General features: G+C 42.4%; 1 protein-coding gene across 3 annotated transcripts in view; it reads right to left on the minus strand.

Annotated features, from left to right (window-relative positions):
- DCX (doublecortin) overlaps nucleotides 1–18,213 on the minus strand; it is a 109,638-nt gene that overhangs the window by 18,523 nt on the left and 72,902 nt on the right. For 2 of the 3 annotated variants that reach the window (XR_014543699.1, XM_083596075.1), the window contains exons 4-5: nucleotides 13,907–14,009; nucleotides 3,580–3,717 (exon numbers count right to left, since the gene is read on the minus strand). Coding sequence is in view for 2 of the 3 variants with exons in the window: in XM_083596075.1 (XP_083452201.1) it covers nucleotides 3,580–3,717; nucleotides 13,907–14,009 (241 nt within the window). In the remaining variant the exon portion in view is untranslated. The remainder of the gene's footprint in view (nucleotides 1–3,579; nucleotides 3,718–13,906; nucleotides 14,010–18,213) is intronic. The other variant, XM_083596076.1, reaches the window with a different exon arrangement.

Here is an 18,213-nt window from a genome sequence, read left to right on the forward strand (position 1 = left end):
GAAGACCTGATCTAGGTTGAGCCTTGAAAGAAATCTCCCTTTGTCACAGTATAGTTACAATTCTTGATTGGTTTGTTATTTGCTGTAATGAAAATCTGCACGGGCATTTAAAAAAAAAATGTTTTTGATAGACCCATTGAAATTAATAGACATGACCAACATAGGACCATTCATTTTAAAGGGTCTGATCTGATTAAATCCTAGTAGGATGCAACACTCTGCCACCAATAAATCATACATTTAAACTTCTCTGTAAACTATATTTTAGTACTGATATATATTGGGATGAAAAATACATCTAACTGAATGATGCTATGTTTGTTTTTTGCAGGGCTGGCTAAGAAGCAAGCTTTGATCATATCTGGGTGTGACTTCAGACTGATGCATGAAATAATAGCAAAATGAATAGGTCATTATGGTTCAAATAAAACTTGGAAGTGGGAATAAATAACACTGCTTGAAAGCAACCTTATGAAATCTCATTTTAAAGACTCCAAGCTTCTCTATTAGAACATTTCCCTGTTTCTCATAATCCACAGTGCAGCTGATCACTTGTGAATGCTTTGGGTAAGTAATTGCTTCTTACATTAGGTCCTCATGTACTGTTAAAAGGGATTGGAGCCCACTAAAAGCATAAGAGGGAGGGGCCAGATTAATGGAATGGAGTATCCAGGAAAGGGATATGTAGTAGCTCTGCAGCAATCCATGCTATAACTTGATGTTGCAGGTAACACTTGTTTCAGTCTATTGGGGTCTTTGATGATCTATTGTTACAGTAGAGATTGTGGATTGGTATACTGTGGTCAAGTGGCTTACTTTAAAGAGGGCAGTCCTCTATTGGAAGGGCTGCCAGGTCCAAGCCTGGATTGAAAAGAAAGAAGGGAAAGAAGAGGGGAGGGGCCTTGAAGTTGCCCATCCACAGTAAGCAGCTGGACAGCAGACTAATTAGGCGCACAAGCCACCAGGTCACACTCTGCCCCCACTGTGGTGAAATGGATTGCATCTTTACATCTGTACATATTATATTCAATTATATCTTTGCATTTTACGCTTGCATCTTTGTATAAATTAACCTGTGCAAATTCAGTGCAAATCCTTCTTCCCCTTCATCCCATTTGTTTTATTTATAAATATTTATAAATCACTTAATATCTAAGTGCTGTGCAATATAAATTTAGCAATGCATTACTGACTACCCTAGATGTTTTGTGATGCATTTTTGGTTTAGTAGGCTGTGAACGGCTATTGGAGGGCTAGTCCTGAAAAGGCAGCATGCAAATGCTGAAAGGTTGATGATGGTGGTCGTAATAATAATAATAACTGACAGCATCCATGTACAATGCAAAACTATCATACAAGCTGCAAAACTGGATAGAAGCTGAGGGGCTTTTTTCTCCTGCAGGTGAAGAAACAGCTGTGACTTCTCTATAAATAATATGTCTGATGTCATTACCAGTCTTAAAATTTCAGTCACTGGCATGAATATAGCAAGTATCACTAGTGCTGGTATAGATTATCACGGGGGTGGCAGAAACATTGAACAAATAAATTCACCTAGACACTCTGTTTCTTATGCAAGCAAAAACCAGGAAAGATATGCAAAGATTCAGATGTTTTGCACTCATCAAGCTGAGCTTATTTCCAGCCTAATATTCTTTTTTCGTTAGGTTTTGGAAAAGACGTCTGGGTCAAACAAAAGACCAAATGACTGTAACATGTAAGGGTGAGGAATAAGTTGTCAAGGCATGTCACAGATGAAAAGTTTCAGGAATATGCTGTTTCAACCAAATAAAATAGATAAGCATCACACAAAAATCAGGCCAGATAATGTTTTATTCATGGTGTCCTTATTCAGCACCATTTTTTCTCTTCTCATGTGTCTCTTCCAATTTGTTAGAAATCAAAACTTACTTAGCCTATTTGTCATTCACGTAAAAAAGAAAAGAAAAAAGCAAACCCCCAAACCAAACATTGCTGTTTCATACGAACTAGCAGAATGCCAGTGCCTTGAGGGGGCAGATTCAAGATAGAAAAAAGTTGTCTTTCCCACAGGGCATTCACTACCACAAGAGGTAGTGGATGGCTTAAAAACGGATTAGGCGGATTCATGGCGGATAAGGCTGTCAATGCCTTCAAGCAACAATGGCTATGTTCTCCTTCCACGGTCAGAAGCAGCAGCATGCCTCTAAAACCAGTTGCTGAGAACTGCTAAGTGGGGAGAGAGCACTCTTTGCACTCAGATCCTGCCTGTGGTCTTCCTGCAGAGGCAACTGGTTGGCCACTGTGAGAAAAGGATGCTGGACTAGTTGGGTGTTTGGCCTGATTCAGCAGCCAGGGTCTTCTTATGGTCTTAGATTTTGTGTTTATGTGTAGGTTAAATTGTAGGGCACTGAAGTGATCTTAGGGCTAATCAACTGCCCTGATGAATTTGTGGAACTCTTTATTTTAAAAAGATAAAAAAAAAAATTAGTGTATATGAGCCGCTAAAGACATCCATAGGGTGAAACATGTTGGGCAAGTCAAAATGGATGTTCTGGCTAATGAAGACTTGATTTTATTTGTAAGCATTGTTAGTCAAGAAATGGGCCATTCATAGATCTGAGTTTGAATTTATATATTTTTAGTAATAGGCTTTACTCTCAAATTTCCACATCTTTTTATTTTTGCATGTTACTGTTTTGCTGGATTTTTATTATATTTTATTTTCTTTCTGTTAGGTGTCCTGAGCAAAAATTGTGTATATTCTTGCCTGAAGAACCTTTACAGGAGGCGAGGCTGGGGAACTAAGACAGATACCAGTGATGAGAGATGAAGTTCTAGGCCTAATAGGCAAAATAAAAACTGGTAAATCACTGGGTCCTGATGGCATCCACCCAAGAGTTCTAAAATCATCATCATCATCATCATCATCATCATCATCATCATATGTGCAATTGCTGGTCTTCAAACAAAATTATGTAACTTGTCCCTTAGGTCAGCCTCCTGGGAATCAGGATCCTGGGAATAACAGGCTGATTAGCTAAATGACTGTCCCAGGAAAACTGGTAGAAATTTTGTGTGTGTGTGTGTGTGTGTGTGTGTGTGTGTGTTTGTATCACATAGAAGAGCAAACCTCACTGAAGCAGAGCCAGCATGGCTTCTGCAAGAGCAAGTCCTGTCTCACAAACCTATTAGAGTTCTTTGAAGAATGTCAACAAGTAAACAGAAAAAGGTGATTCAGTTGATAAAGTGTGCTCAGATTTTCAATGAGCTTTCAACAAGCGTTCCTGAGCAACCTCGGAAAAATGAGAAACACGCATCCCTGCTCTGAGTTGGCGATGAAGAGTCAGGATTTGGCAAAAGGCAGCCAAGTGACTGTGGTGATGAGGAGGAGCAACAACAGGCAGGCAGGTCCAGTTCTCTAGACAATCTCTGCCAGGTTATGGACCTTGTCAGATGCCTAAAGACACAAAGCTCCTGTTGCCAGCCCTGTGTGACACATGAGTGAGAAATGTATGACTCAATGACCCTGATGCTAACTTATCACCCAGATCCAGGTGGAGCCAACATTTATCTGCTGGGAAAAGAAGTGTCACTCACCATCCTGATGGTTACCTGAATCAGCTGGGGATTTGCTCCGGCGCACAGGAGCTGGACTCTTTGCAGAGCTCTTCTGAGGTGTTGGGGAGGACTTGCTGCCTGGAGTAGTTGGAGGGTTGCTTTTCATTACCCGGCACTCTGATAAACAACATACAAAACCAAAGTAAGTGATTGCATTGATCCGTTAAGTGTCTTACATATCTGCAGCAGCTAGAGCAGGCTTCCTCAAACTCGGCCCTCCAGATGTTTTGAGACTACAGTTCTCATCATTCCTGACCACTGGTCCTGCTAGCTATGTATCATGGGATTTGTAGGCCAAAAACATCTGGAGGGCAGAGTTTGAGCAAGCCTGACCTAGAGAGATGGTAGTATGCTGTTGTTGTTTTTAAGCATGGCATTACAATTATACATTGAGGGAGGCCTATATAGTTCAGCAGTAGTGCACATGATCTGCATTTGAAAGGTCCCTGGAATCCTCAGGTAGGAAAGATTTCTGCCTGAAACCTTAGAGAGCCAATGTCAATTAAATCAACCTGAATTTTCCTCTTCTTTCCCCAATCTCTTGTTTCTGCTCTCTTCCATCTCCCTGGACTCCTGGAGAGTTCTGGAGTTGATTCTTCTTGACCAGTGCTTACTTGGTTTATGGACAGCAGCTGCAGGTTTAACAGGAACTTCCAGCCCTCTGACACATCCAGACTTCCTCGCAGGAAAGGAAGTATATCCATCCTGGTGGTGGTGGAGCCATGCCTCCCCCACTTCTTAGCAATCCTTGTCTAATGGCTTGACCATACTTCCACTTGTCTTAGAAAGCACGGGCTCAAGTGGTTTCCCACTTGTCTCATACTTGCTAGGGCCCAAGCAGTTTTCCCTTTGCCCCAACACTTTCTCCTGGAAAACCTGGTCTAATTACTATGAGATCATTCCTGGCACTATCTAATCCCAAACAACATATTGCATATAACTATGCAGATATTTAACCTACAGATTCTGCAGCAAACCCACAATTCGGATTGCAAGGTCTGAGCTGGGAACAAAGTAATCTTATACACCCAAGGGGTGTGTGTGATGATATCATCACATAAAATGGTGGTTTAGATTATCTAATCCCACTCACGCCACCAAATTAAAATACTTTTCAACCTTAATCAGCCCTCAGTGTGCTATTGCAGATTTAGCATAAGAAAACAATGCTTCAGAGCCTTGGAGGTGAGAAAGAGAAAAAAGTCCTATTTCCCATTGTGATCAGCTAATCTAAAAATTTCAGGCCAGCAGTGAATGGAGAGTGGCCTGCAATAGCAAGAAAATCAAACCACGCCTGAGAAGGAATTAGCTCCAACTGCTGAGCTTTTACAGGAATATTTAAAGGAACTTAGGGAGGAGTGGCAGAATGTAGCTACTGCTTTGAGAGTAGAGGCCTCACTGTAGCAATGAAGGAAATAATTAAAACTGCAAGTGGGGCTGTAGATCTTGCTCTAAAGCACAAGGCCGTAATTTCTTCCCTTAAGAAACATCAGTAGATGTTCATAATAGCATTGATTGATTGGGAGAATAGAAATTGCATAACTAATTTAGGGCTCAAGGGGTGGGTAGGTGGGTGAGTCAGTGTGTATATGTGAGAGTGGGATCTCCATTTATTTATTTTATGGGTAAAGGAGACTGCCAATCAAGGGCAGCCACTGGGAGAGCTGAGAAGCAGAGCTGCGACAGGCCAGCTCCGTTAGGCCTTCTCTCCCTCCACTGTCATCTGAGGGCAGCCATTTTGTCAGGCTGCCTCAGTGGGAGAGATAGGAACAGCTGTCTAAACATGGGGGTTTAAGGTTTTTTTTGCTTTTATTCTCTTCCCTCCTTGCCCCTTTCCCCTTGTGTGATGTATTTTTATTTATTAGAATCTAAGCCTGTGGGCATTGGCAGAGGAAAGGGTGTGCGGTGGGTGCGGTCCACCCCAGGTGTCATGGCCCCGCTGGGATGCTTGCCAAAATGGAATGATGAATAATAATGCCAAAATGAAATGATGATGTTTGTTGCTGCTGTTTGAGGTAGCTGGGATTTTTTCTTTCTTTCTCTTGTGGAGGGTGTGTTTTCTGCTAACTCCCTTCCAATGCACTTTATATAAAAAAAAGAAGATCCCTACAGAATATTTCTGCAAGAAAAAGAATTTTGATGCCCTGATCAAATCCATAATTATTATTAAAAAACAAACAAACAGAATTTAACTCAATTAACTTTATACAGCAAAGCAAAAAACCAAGATGGCAGAATCCAATTTAAATAAATCAACACATATGGGAGGACTTGGGACCCCAAATTTATTATGGTCATGATCCTGCGCATGTAATAATGAAACAATAATCTGTTTTTATAGAAATAGAGCTGAGACCTTACCCTATTTAACTTACCAGTCTATTGTCCTCAACAATATACTGAGTCCCTTTTCTTTAGCAGACTTACAAGTTTGAACCTCAAGATCCAAAAATTTGGCCCCAGTAATGTGTACAATTATTCATTTTGTAACAGTTCTAGAGAAACACATTTCAAAGGCTGGAAACGAAAGGGACTATACACAAAAAGAGACCTGTATAAGGGAATGAAACCTCTTACTGGAGTGCAGAAAATGATACAATTTGGTGACCTTGAAATCAGTTCACTGTCCATACATCAAATTATACATTTCCTTGCTAACCCAGCAGTATTATCTCAAGCCACCAGACCCTTAAATGTTATTGAACAACTGACTTTAAATTATACATAGAATCAAAAAGGTTGCTATCCAGTATCTAAAAGATTACCTGTGATGTAATGACAGGGATCTGATTTCATAAAAATCTATTTGTGAATCAGATCTATATCGTGAAATTGATAACACAGTATGGCGAAAACGGGGGGAGGACCTTTTATGTCAGATTTAGCTAAAATGAGAGAAAGTGGTTTTAAAACAATTCACAGATGAGACTACACACCTGTCTCCACCAATGTTGTTCAGCCGGGACATTGAGGTCCAGCTCCAGGGGCCTCCTGGCAGTTCCCTCACTGCGAGAAGAGAGGTTGTGGGGAACCAGGCAGAGGGCATTCTCAATAGTAGCACCCACCCTGTGGAACTCCGCTAAACCGCAAGTAGTACCTCAGGTTGCAAACTTTGCCCCAGGATGAGAACGGAAATTGCACACTGGCAGTAGCAGGAGGCCCCATTAGTGAAAGCCCGTCTCAGGTTAAGAATGGTTTCGGGTTAAGAACAGACCTCTGGAACGAATTAAGTTCGGAACCCGAGGTACCACTGTATTTGACTTTTAGAAGGCAGCCCTGTTTAGGGAAGTTCTTAATGTATGATGTTTTACCGTGTTTTTAATACTCTGTTGAGAGCTGCCCAGAGTGGCTGGGGCAACCCAGTCAGATGGGTGGCATACAATTATTATTATTATTATTATTATTATTATTATTAAGCGTTATCTTGGAGAGGATGTCAGCAGATAGGCTAATACATCCATATGCGGTGGGAATGCAAACCTGCACAATTATTTTGAAAATTAGTCTTTGAAGAAATTCCTTCCATTACAAGACAAGTGGTACAACCTGTTCTGAGGCTAGCTTTATTAAATCTGGAAAGAAGAATGTTGTCCCACCCGTCCACCAGCTACCAATGGTTCACTCTGGGGCAGTGTGTTAAGATGAAGAGTAAAAGACCCTTAACTACTATAGTTAATTATAATCTGCTTGATACAGTCTTCATTTGCTTTGTATATGCATGGAATGTTCCTTGGGTGGTGAGGGTATATGGAGATTGTTCGTTACATGCATTTTTTAAAACTGAAAACTAGAGAAGATACACACACACACACATCAGAACCGAGGTTGGCAATAAAATTCCCCAAGTTTCCTTACAATTAGTGTGGGGGGACGACAACAATATGACGTCTTCTGAGATGGTATTATAATGAAATGTCACCATGGAAAATGCCAGTATATGCAGAACCGCACCATCAGAGCTAGGCATGGGGGTTGGAGAGGCAGAAAGCAAGATTATAACAGTCTCCAAGAGTCAGGCTTGCTGGGGAGCCCTAAGACACTGCCAAGATGAATAGATTTAAAAGAGATGGAATAACCTTTTTTTCAAAGGAGCTCAGAGGCACAGAAGCAGGGAGGTGAATGCAGGAGAGAAATATGAGATGGAGAATACTTTGCCTTGTCAAGCATCAGGACATCACATCAGGCAGCAGCCGATGTCCCTCACATTGTCAGCTATCCTCCAGTCAGGCAAGCAGAATTACTCATGTCATCATGACAAAAGCCATCACAGTAAGAGACATGCATCTGCAGGACATCAGGCACCACAGACATATCAACTCTAGCTGCTGAGCTGTGAAATAAAGCCTGAGAAAGGAGGATGGCAAGGGCATGGTCCAATTCAGAGACTCTAATGCCTGTATAGGAGCTTGGATGCATATTATAGCCCCATCTGCACTATACATCAAAAGCACAACCCTATCACTTTAGACAGTCATTGTTTTCCCAAAGGGTCCAGTGAACTGTAGTTTGTTCATTATGCTGAAAGTCATTAGGAGACCCTTATCCCACTCACACAGCCCCAATTCCCAGATACTTTGTAAGGAAGCAGTGACTGCTTAATGTGGAATGATACTGTCTTAAATGTATAGTGCAGATGGGCCCTATCAAACACCCGGGCAACACTGGGGCAACCCAATTCTCGCAGAACTCCAATATGTACTTCAGAATGCTGGGGACCAACACCAGTTAGCCATCACTACTGAACCTCTCAAAACAGCATTTATCTTTCTATTCATCTGCCTATCCACCCAATCCATCCAAAATGGAAGTATCATTTCTCTGTGCCCAATATGAATTTGTAACACAGAGCATCTTCTCCTTACCCCAAAGACCTTACTCGTTTTGAAGAATGGGAAGATCAAAAGATGTCCTTTAGTTTCTAAAGTCTTTATGTTTCTAAATGCCTGATTTGTATTTATATACCAAAATTGGATGGAATGGCATGAATATTAATTATATATGATACACTAACAATAAATGTTAGGCACTAGGGGTTCAAGTGCCCAACCTTACTAATTAAAAACATGTAGAGTCTTGTATATTTTAATTGTATTTCTGTTGGGGGTTTAGCAGCCTTAGGAATTTATTTGAAGGGAGGGGGACCCCAAACAAACAACTAAGCAAGCAACTGAAAAGGAAAGCTTGGACTGAGATAAGGAGTGAAATTTTCTTGAAATCTTGATGTTGAGCCTATCCATACAGATGTGGGTTTTCTCCCCCTAATACTCATCCTGCTCCTTGATTTTTACTCTTTCTGCTAAAAGAATACAAACAATGCTCACATTATTATATGCATATTATATTAATATATTTCCAAAGTAACCAGCACATAAACAGATACAGACAACAATGTATAAAAATACTCATGTATTCATTCTTATGAAATTATACTGCAGAAATATAGTACTGTGTGGGGCTTGACTCTTTTCATATGCATAGTTTTTGCTTGTGTAACTTTGCATATAATTAGTTGGGCTTTTTCATAAACATGCACAAGAGGCTTGATGCAAGAGGCTGTAACATGTGGGCAAAGCTTGACCAGTCAGAACCACCAAATTGTGGGTATAAACCCATTTAAAACAGATTACTCCTCCATTCTTATCCATGACTCTATTCATTTAAGCTTTTTATCTACTGTGAACAATATGTGTGTGGCTGGCAAAGGTCTAAGATGACACAGTCTCAATGCTTTTACACAGGAGTAGATGGTGCCTGGTGCTTCTCTTTTCTATTGATAACACATGGGCTGAAGCTCACATCAGCAGCAGCACCTCAAGGCTGCAGCTACCTCTTCCTGTGCCATAGGTCTGCCCCTGAAGATGGCAGGGTTTGGTTTAAGGAAGTTATTCCTTCACTGCTATAATTCTGGGTGCAGCAGCAAGGTAGCCTGCTCTGGCTTTTGCTACTACGACTGACCCTATCATTAGACAGAGTTTTTTAGGTGTCAGGAAAGTGAATTGTTAGTTGTTGAATCTGTTATTACTGACTTTTCTTTTCTTTTTTAATGCCAGGTCTAGAGAGAGATGCATTTTGTTGCTGCAGGTGCCTTGAATACAGTCCACATTGCCTTAGGAGGGGGCAGCATGACTTAGAACAGCCAAACCAGTGGCTGCAGAGACTTTCAACTCTTTGGTCTCTCTGCTGTGGTGACAGAAGAGAAGATGCCTGGGAGTCTGAAGCCCTTTTGGCCCACACAAGTCAGACTGCAGAGCTGGTATGGTGTGGTGTGTGAGGGTGTGCATGTGCCAAAGATGATGTGGTTTCAAACAGTCACGTTCTCATGTACACTGCTGTCAGCTACCTAACAGGCTGCAATCAAGGTGCTGCTTCTGGTGTATAAAGCCCTCTATAGCATGGGATCAGGATATCTGTAAAAAATCTCACATCTTATATACTCAATCAGTCATTGAAGTCTGCAGATGAGGGCCTCTTGTAGATACCACCTTATCAGGAGGTCTGTATAGTACAATATAGGAATCAGGCCTTTAGTGTGACAGCATCTACCATTCATAATTCTCTTCCCTTGGGTATCAGACAGGCAGCACCTATGTCATCTTTTGGGTGCCCACAGAAGACCTTTCTCTTTCAGCAAGCCTTTTAAGCAGAGATCTTTCCCAGTCTGCAGCTGCATTGGAATTGTTTTTTAGATGTTTTAACTGTTTTATGGCTTGTCTGTTTGCTGCCCTGGGCTCTTTCGTAAGGAAGGGAAAGATATAAATCTAATTAATTAATAATAAAAGCTAATACACTGGAATTTTAATGGGGCTCCAACTAGCAACACATAATGCACAATAAACAGCTTCTAGTTTTTGCATCTCCCAAGAACCTGAAAAGAGATGTGGGAGCTCTGAGCACCTGCAAGCAAAATGTTCCACTGGTTGGCAGAATGCCCAGTCTTCTTTGGGTTCAGACACCTCAGGCTGGGCTTCCTGTCAAGTTGCCCTGTCAGGATTTCTTTTCCAAATTGTCTTGAGAGAGACAGAGAGAGAGAGCTTCCCTGGAGCTGTGAGAACTGCTAAAATATACATAAGACTCTTGGGTCCAAGCCAACATGTAAGTTTCACGAAGACGTTCTGATTCCATAAAGAATGAGTGAGACTTTTGTATGTGTAGGGGTGGGAGGAAAACCAAGGGCTTCCACCCACCAAAAAACCATCTCAGTCAAGTGGAAATGATGGGTAAACTAGCAAAGACTTTAGATTGGGAGGTAGCGAAGAAGGGGCAAGTCAGTTTTCTTGGGATGCATTTTGGAGCTTGCATAATAAGCATGCATTATGACTTGAGACCCTTGGACCCTGTTATGGTCCTGGTGGCTTGCACATTTCCTGCTCAGGTTCCCAGTTGGCTGATAATTAACTGAGGGCTGAGAAACCAGCAACATTGGATCTGCCCACTGAGGGGCTCAAAGCAATCAGGGCCGGTACCTGAGGTGAACCACAAAATAGTGCCCCCATCCATGCCAGGGAAGAAGGGATGACTGAAGATCTATGTCAGGAAAAGGGGGGGTGTGTGTGACAGATGAAATCCTTTGCCATTCATCTCTCAGCCAAGTTTGCTGAATGCTGCAAGCAGTATTAATTATGCAACTTAAGCTAAACTTGCATAGATTTCCTTGTTCTACATAGTGTTATTTGCTTTTCAGTTTGGAAGATGGATAAGGAGCTATATAGGGCCTTCTACTGAGTTTAAGAGATTTCATTCAACAGAGCGTTGGTTTACAAAAAAGAAAGAGGGAGGGAGGGAGAGAGAGAGAGAGAGAGTGTTCTTGGGGTGCTGCATCCTGCATTTGAAGCACCTGACAAATCAACATTTTAAAAAATTAATGGGAGTGATTAAGTATCTTATACAAAATGCATCCATATGGCTATAATGAGATGACATTTCCTGGCAGATCCTGCCGCTCCTGTGAAGTGTATAATGTTGGCACCATTAATGAGACCACCTATTCTGCCTTGTGGCAAATCTGTCATTGCCCATTAGATGCTAACATGTGTAAACTGCTCAATCAGTGGGAAACCCAGACATCTACATTCATGGACTGCATTTCCAGATATCTATGCATTTATGAAGACACTAGGGTTTCATCAACGATGGTAGCAGCACATTTCCCCACAAGAGAATTTGAAATTTGGTACGTAGTTACATAGGCAAGTACATCCCAGTTAGTAGTATATTCTGAAAGGAGGTTATTTTATCCTCTCACTTGAAATACAGGCATCAAGTCTGCCTCCTAACAGTGGCTTGAGGCCAGCACAGAGTGAGCCATGGCACAAATAAGACAGAAAATTGGGCTGTCAGAATTTCCCGTCTCAAATGCTACCATCACAACCTTTCCGAAAGTACAATTCAGAGTCAATGTTGGCCCTCACCTTTAACCAAACAGGATTTTTAAGAGGAGACAGAGGAGCTTTAGCAATATTTCTCAAGGAAGAGGTGAGGTTGCTGATTCTTAGGCTGTCAATGGATTTTGGCTAAAGCAACATTTGGAGAGGCAGTTTGGATAAGACATGTACAATTTCTCTGGAGGAGATCACTTGTCTCAGTTCTTCACGCATTTCAAAGTGGACAAGGGAGATATGCTGTGAAGTTTAAAAGTGAGACAAGCCACACCCAGGTGGACAATTCATAAGCTTTAACTAACATTGGACGACGAATTGGTGTTGGTGGGGAGGGGATATTGAAAACTCACAGACAGCAAAACAACCACTTGTGCGTATAAAATTCAAGCACACCTTTTCTAGAGGTGTGCACTCACCACAATATTTGAATATATTTCTAACTTTGGGAAGCAGCCTAGTCTGTTTCAGAGCTATTCAGCATCCCTCCAAGTTGACTTGTTATTCAGGACCAAATTTTTAGGTCTGTTAAAAGCAAAGATGTGTCTGTCCTCTGTCCCCTGCCCCCCACCTCCTATAACAGGGAATCTAAACATGGCTATAGCCTTTTATTTTCTCAGAAGTGGATGAAATTTGTAGGCACAGCAGAACCTTGAGAATGGATTGAGACTGCCAAAGTATAGGCAAATGTATTCAATGGTTTTCATATAGGGCACTTTTATATTTTGATTATTATTATTTTATAAAAGCTATAACTTTCCATTTTCTCGTGGAACAGGATGCCATTTGCAGGCATTGTCACTCCATTGGACAGCAGAGGAAGCCTGTCCAATTTTTAAATGGTAGCTGCAGTTCTTATTCAGCAAAGGAAGACTTTTACCTTTTGGGTATTAGTACAATAGGAATAATGGGGGGGGGGGGATGAAACCTTTCCCATGGTAGGAAAAATGTCACACACCAAAATGACCCTATTACTCCAATAGGGTTTCTGGATGTGGGTTTCTGTCCACCAAACCTTAGATTTTTGGGGATATAATGAAGAATTTGTCATTGATTTACAGAATGAGAGGCATAGATCCATGTGGGGGGAAAAACATACAGTGGTTTTTACTCAGAGTAGACCCACTTAAATTAATGAACATGACTAAGTTAGGCCAAGTAATTTCAGTAGCTCTGCTCTGAGTAAAACTTCATTGACTGCCAGCCATTGTTTTTACCCACTACCAAAAATCAAAATGAAATTGTCACTGTTATTCGAATGCTCCAGGAAAACAAATGTGATTAAAAGTTAGACCTGTCCATCAAAATGAAGCTCCCAAAACATTCACCCCTAGCCCTCTTGAGCTCTAGGACTTTCCCGAGTCAGCTTGGGGTTGTATTCAAAGCAGCACCAAGGGGAAGATCCCATCAGGGCAAGGATTTATCCTTGTGCAACAGAATCTTCTCCCCTTCTCCTCTAGCCACATGCTCACTAAATCTTTTATGCGGTTACCCTCAACCCTCTGAAGCAGATTTGTGTAGGGTGCTATGGGGGGGGGGAGTCCCTCTGTGCAAGCAAAACGAGTTCTACTGCCATAATTATTTGGTTGAATACCATCCTTTGTTCCAGGTGGGTTTTGGTTGTGCACATTTTTCAACTACCAGGGTCACTCTTAGCTTAGGGAGTGCCTGCTACACCTCAAAATGCCTTGTTAACTGCATGATCCAAGTCAGAAATATGAGACTTCCCCAAATCACCTTGGTTTACCTTGTCACAGAAGTGACACACACCCTTAGTATTTACTGGTACATGCATTCACACCCACACATCTAAAATAAAAAGCCCTGTGGCAGTCCAACTTCAAGCTGATAAAGGTATAAAAAGATTTTACCCCTGCCTCCTACAACACACAAATTTATAGATAGTACAACAACAGTGTGATTGATATTACCATTTTCATCCAGAGAAAAGTCATCCTGTGCATAGCGGAATTTCTCTGGACCACAGGCAATAAACACATCATCGTCACCGAAGAAATCGTGGAGACAGGTCACCTATCGAGAGAACAAAGTCATTCATTGTAGTTTTACTTCATATCACACACTTATAGAACAGGCTTCATGCAAGCATAAAGCAACTTTTACCCCTTCTCTCCATTGCTATTTCTTCATTTCCCAAAAGCCTGCTGCAAAATGTCATATATTCTCAGAAAAACAAGGATAAACTATTGGTTTTTTGTAAAGAAGAAGAAGACAATGACCAGGCACCTTCATACCCTACAACATTTCTCTGATGAAAATAGGGACATCCCATTCCATAATGATAATTTTACTATTTATTCCCCACCCATCTTACTGGGTTGCCCCAGCCTCTCTGGGCAGCTTCCAACATATATAATAATATAATAAGACATTAAACATTTTAAAAAACCTTCCCTATACAGGGTTGCCTTCAACCGGCTCGGGGGTTGGATAACTCCATACCTTCTAACATTTCTCCAGTGAAAATAGGGACATCCCACCACATCCTCCAAAATTTATCTAATGAAAATATGGACGTCCTAAGGAAAAGCAGGACATTCCAGGATCAAATCAGAAACTGGGACAGCTCTAAATCAGGGACATCCCTGGAAAATAGGGACATTTGGAGGGACTGCACCTTGCACAATGCAGTGTCTTCCACTGATATTTGTAAGCCTCACTGGGTCCTTCCACCTTTCTCCAGTTAAACAAGCAGGGCAAAAATGATTTCAATGATAAATATGAACACATTGATTTGAGTGGGCTTAGCCTCTAGTCTACATTTCACAAGCCAAATTTTATTTGTGACATCTACAGGCATCCAGGCAGGTTTCCCAGTCCTGCACCCCTCTCAGTTAAGGATAGGGGATAAATTTGTTTTGTTTGCCTGCTAATGGAGGAGCAAGACAGGATCCCATGTGCCCACCAGCACTCTTTCCTTCTTTAGAGGATGGTTACATAAGAGCAATGGGGATGCTTGACTATCCTGCCATGTCACAGGGCGCCAAGAACAATGGAGGCAACACAAATAATAAGCAAGGTGTCAGAAAAAGCTCCCATGTGCTCCTCAGTAGCTTCAGTCATGACAGCTTAATTATACCTTACATGTGAAATATCAGTTACGATTACACAGTAACAAGAAGATAACTAAGTTCTTCATTAATCTACTGGAAACAGCAATAATTTCACAGTAACTTGTGTCACCTAATCTTTGGAGAGCTCAGATTTAAGGTGAGTCAGAACAACAGAACCACCAGGATGGGAAACAATAGCCTCTGCAGAAAAAGTTTCTTTAAAGAATGTTTCAGAAAACCCATCTTGCTCAATATGCATTTGATTAGTAACTTGAGATAAATGCTTTGGAATTCTGTATTTGTTATGTCTATTTTCTAACATGGTGATAACCTATATTCCTGACATGGTGATAACCACTCTGTTTTTGGGTCAGAGTGCCTTGTTGCTAGTCAAAGTTGAGCTTTGATTTAGTGGAAACAAAAAAACCCAAACATGAATTGCAATCCTATTGGCATGTACAGATTAGATAGACGTGCATAAGATTTAGTTGTAATGCTGCAGATCTATACACACCAGGAAGTAAGTCTCATTGAACTCAATGGGACTTACTTCAGCACAGACATGCACAGAATTGTCCTGTAAAATTACATGAAAACGAACATAAGAGCATAGGAAGAACGCGCTGAATCAGGCCAATGGCCCATCCAGTCCAGCATCCTGTTCCTATAGCAGCAAACCAGATATCTCTAGGAAACCCCCAAGCACAACCTGAGCACTGGAGCTACAACTCCCACCATACCTGACCATTGGCCATGATGCCTGGGGCTGATGCGATCTGGAGCTGAATAAAATCTAGAGGGCCATAGGTTAGCCAACCACTATGTACAGATTGTTTAGAATGCCTCTCCTAAAACAATGGGTACTCACAATCCATTCCCATCTTTCAAGATCAGGGCATGCCCTCAAGATGGATTTGGACTTCAAACCCTCCTCCATTGCACAAATTAAGTACCAGGCATGCCCTACACAAGTTATGTTGTAGCATTCACAGTTAGCCTGCGTATTTGCAGAGAGTGCCATGCCTAGTGGGTATACTGTGCACATCAGCTTACTGCCTACTGAGCCAGAAGTAGTTCATCTTCATTGCCACAGACTGATCTGAATTGGACTGTGATTAAATTAATTTCAGGCTATAATAAATCAGACGCAAAGCTTTCCATTACCGCGATGGGTCTCAGCATTTCAGATGGGTGACTATTATTGCAGATTAAAACCAGACAGACAGATAAAACTACAGAATAGTTGCCATTACAATTCTTTGGTTTTCACACATCTTTCATTTTCCAAGCCAGGAACTTTGGGGAAGCCCCCCCCCCCCCGCTGATTCACCTATATGGTGAAAACAATGAGACCCAGTTTATAGCTGATATGGGCAACACACATCATGCCCTTACCCACATAAGTGTTTCATGCAGCCTCTCTCCTTCAAATTTGCTAAGGGGAGAATGTCTGAAGTTCTTCCCATTGAAAGATCTCCCCAGAGATTGGAGTTCTAAATGGCTTGATGTTCTCTTTCAAGAGGAACTGATAAATCAGGACACCCCCCCCACAGCTCCATTCTTTAACATTTCAGTCAATGGGCCACCTAGTCCAGCATCCTGCTCTCAGTTGCCTTCTAGGAAACCCACAGGCACTCTCCCTCTGTGGTTTCCAGCAACTGGCATTAAGAGGCACACTGTCTCCAACTGCAAAGACAGAACATGTCCATCATGGCTAGTAGCCATAGATAGCCTTCTCCTCCATGGATTTGTCCAATCCTCTTTTAAAGCCATCCAAGTTGATGGCCATCACTGCCTCCTTGTGGGAGTGAGTGAAACAAGTGGTATGTGAAGCAGTACTTCCTTCTGTAGGTCATGAATCTTCCATCCTTCAGCTTCACTGGGTGTCCATGAGTTCTAGTGTTATGAGAAAAGGAGAAGCCCTGTTCTTTCTCCACGCCATGTATGATTTGATAAACTTAAAGAGCAGTAGGCATACCGCGGGAGGCAGTGGAAGACAGAAGTGCCTGGCGTGCTCTGGTCCATGGGGTCACAAAGAGTTGGACACGACTAAATGACTAAACAACAACAAAGGCATAAACACAAGGAGTAGTGGACATATGCAATTACAAAATGGTCTGGGGCTTTGTGGGAGAAAGAATCCTGCATGCATGGAGAAGGTCCTAGGTTCAATCCTCAATATCTCCAGGTAGGGCTGGGAATGACCGCTCCCCGCTTAAAACGGGGGGTGCCCTTTGCGTGGACACGCGCAGCCCCTGGATCTGGAGCGGCTCCATCAGCATAGGCTTGGCTTTGCCTTCCCTCAGGTGGGATACCTGGAGGTCTCTGCTTACCTCAGTCAGTTGTCCAATCCCACCTGGGGGAAGCGTTGCCAAGGAGACCAGGCCAGGTAGGGGAGGAATTACCTGCCCACACAATAGAGGGAGGATCTTACCTGGGAATCCTCATTTGGCTCCAGAGCTTCTCCCACCCTACCCACCCTCAGTTAATGTCTTATTTTGCAGGTTAACTTTTCTTCACAGGTATGCGGGTGCTGCTACGTTAAGGTCGCTGTTAAAGGGCCAGAAAGGAATTTCCCTGCATTGGCAGGTTTCGCCTTTCCCGTAGCAAAACGTCACAACTTTGGCGGTATCAGGCCTTGGGCGGAATCCTTTAGTCCATCTTCCTCTTTGCGACGGCGATACCAGGGTTCCCCGTTAAAGGGGTTTTCTGAAGGGAGGCTTTGACCGTACGCCGAAAGGTCGTCATTGCTCTCCCCTGCGGCGGCGGTGTAACGGGGGCAGCTATCTCTGCTTGAACATATGTTCTCCAGAGCTGGCCCATCCCCCCCCCACTGGATAACCCTGATGCTCCCTAGGTCCCCGGCTGGGGACTGGGGAGGGAGAACGACCAATGCCTGAGCGAAGGTCTACCCACATTTGAAATTTTATAAAGTTGTGGCCAATTTAATCCCATAGCACGTTGTCTTGAGTCGTTATTCCACATGACTGGAGGGGACCGCTCAGGATCTGGGGACTCCGCCTGTCCACGCAATGTACCCTTCCTGAAACACTGCTGCTCAGTGTAGATAACACTGCACTAGATGGATCCATGATCTGACTCTGTTTAAGGCAGCTTCCTATACTTTGGCTTCTTTGTGTCTCCTCCCACCCTCACATTTCCAA

This window comes from Podarcis filfolensis, assembly GCF_964270895.1.
Source record: "Podarcis filfolensis genome assembly, chromosome: Z".
NCBI classification, from domain to species: domain Eukaryota; kingdom Metazoa; phylum Chordata; class Lepidosauria; order Squamata; family Lacertidae; genus Podarcis; species Podarcis filfolensis.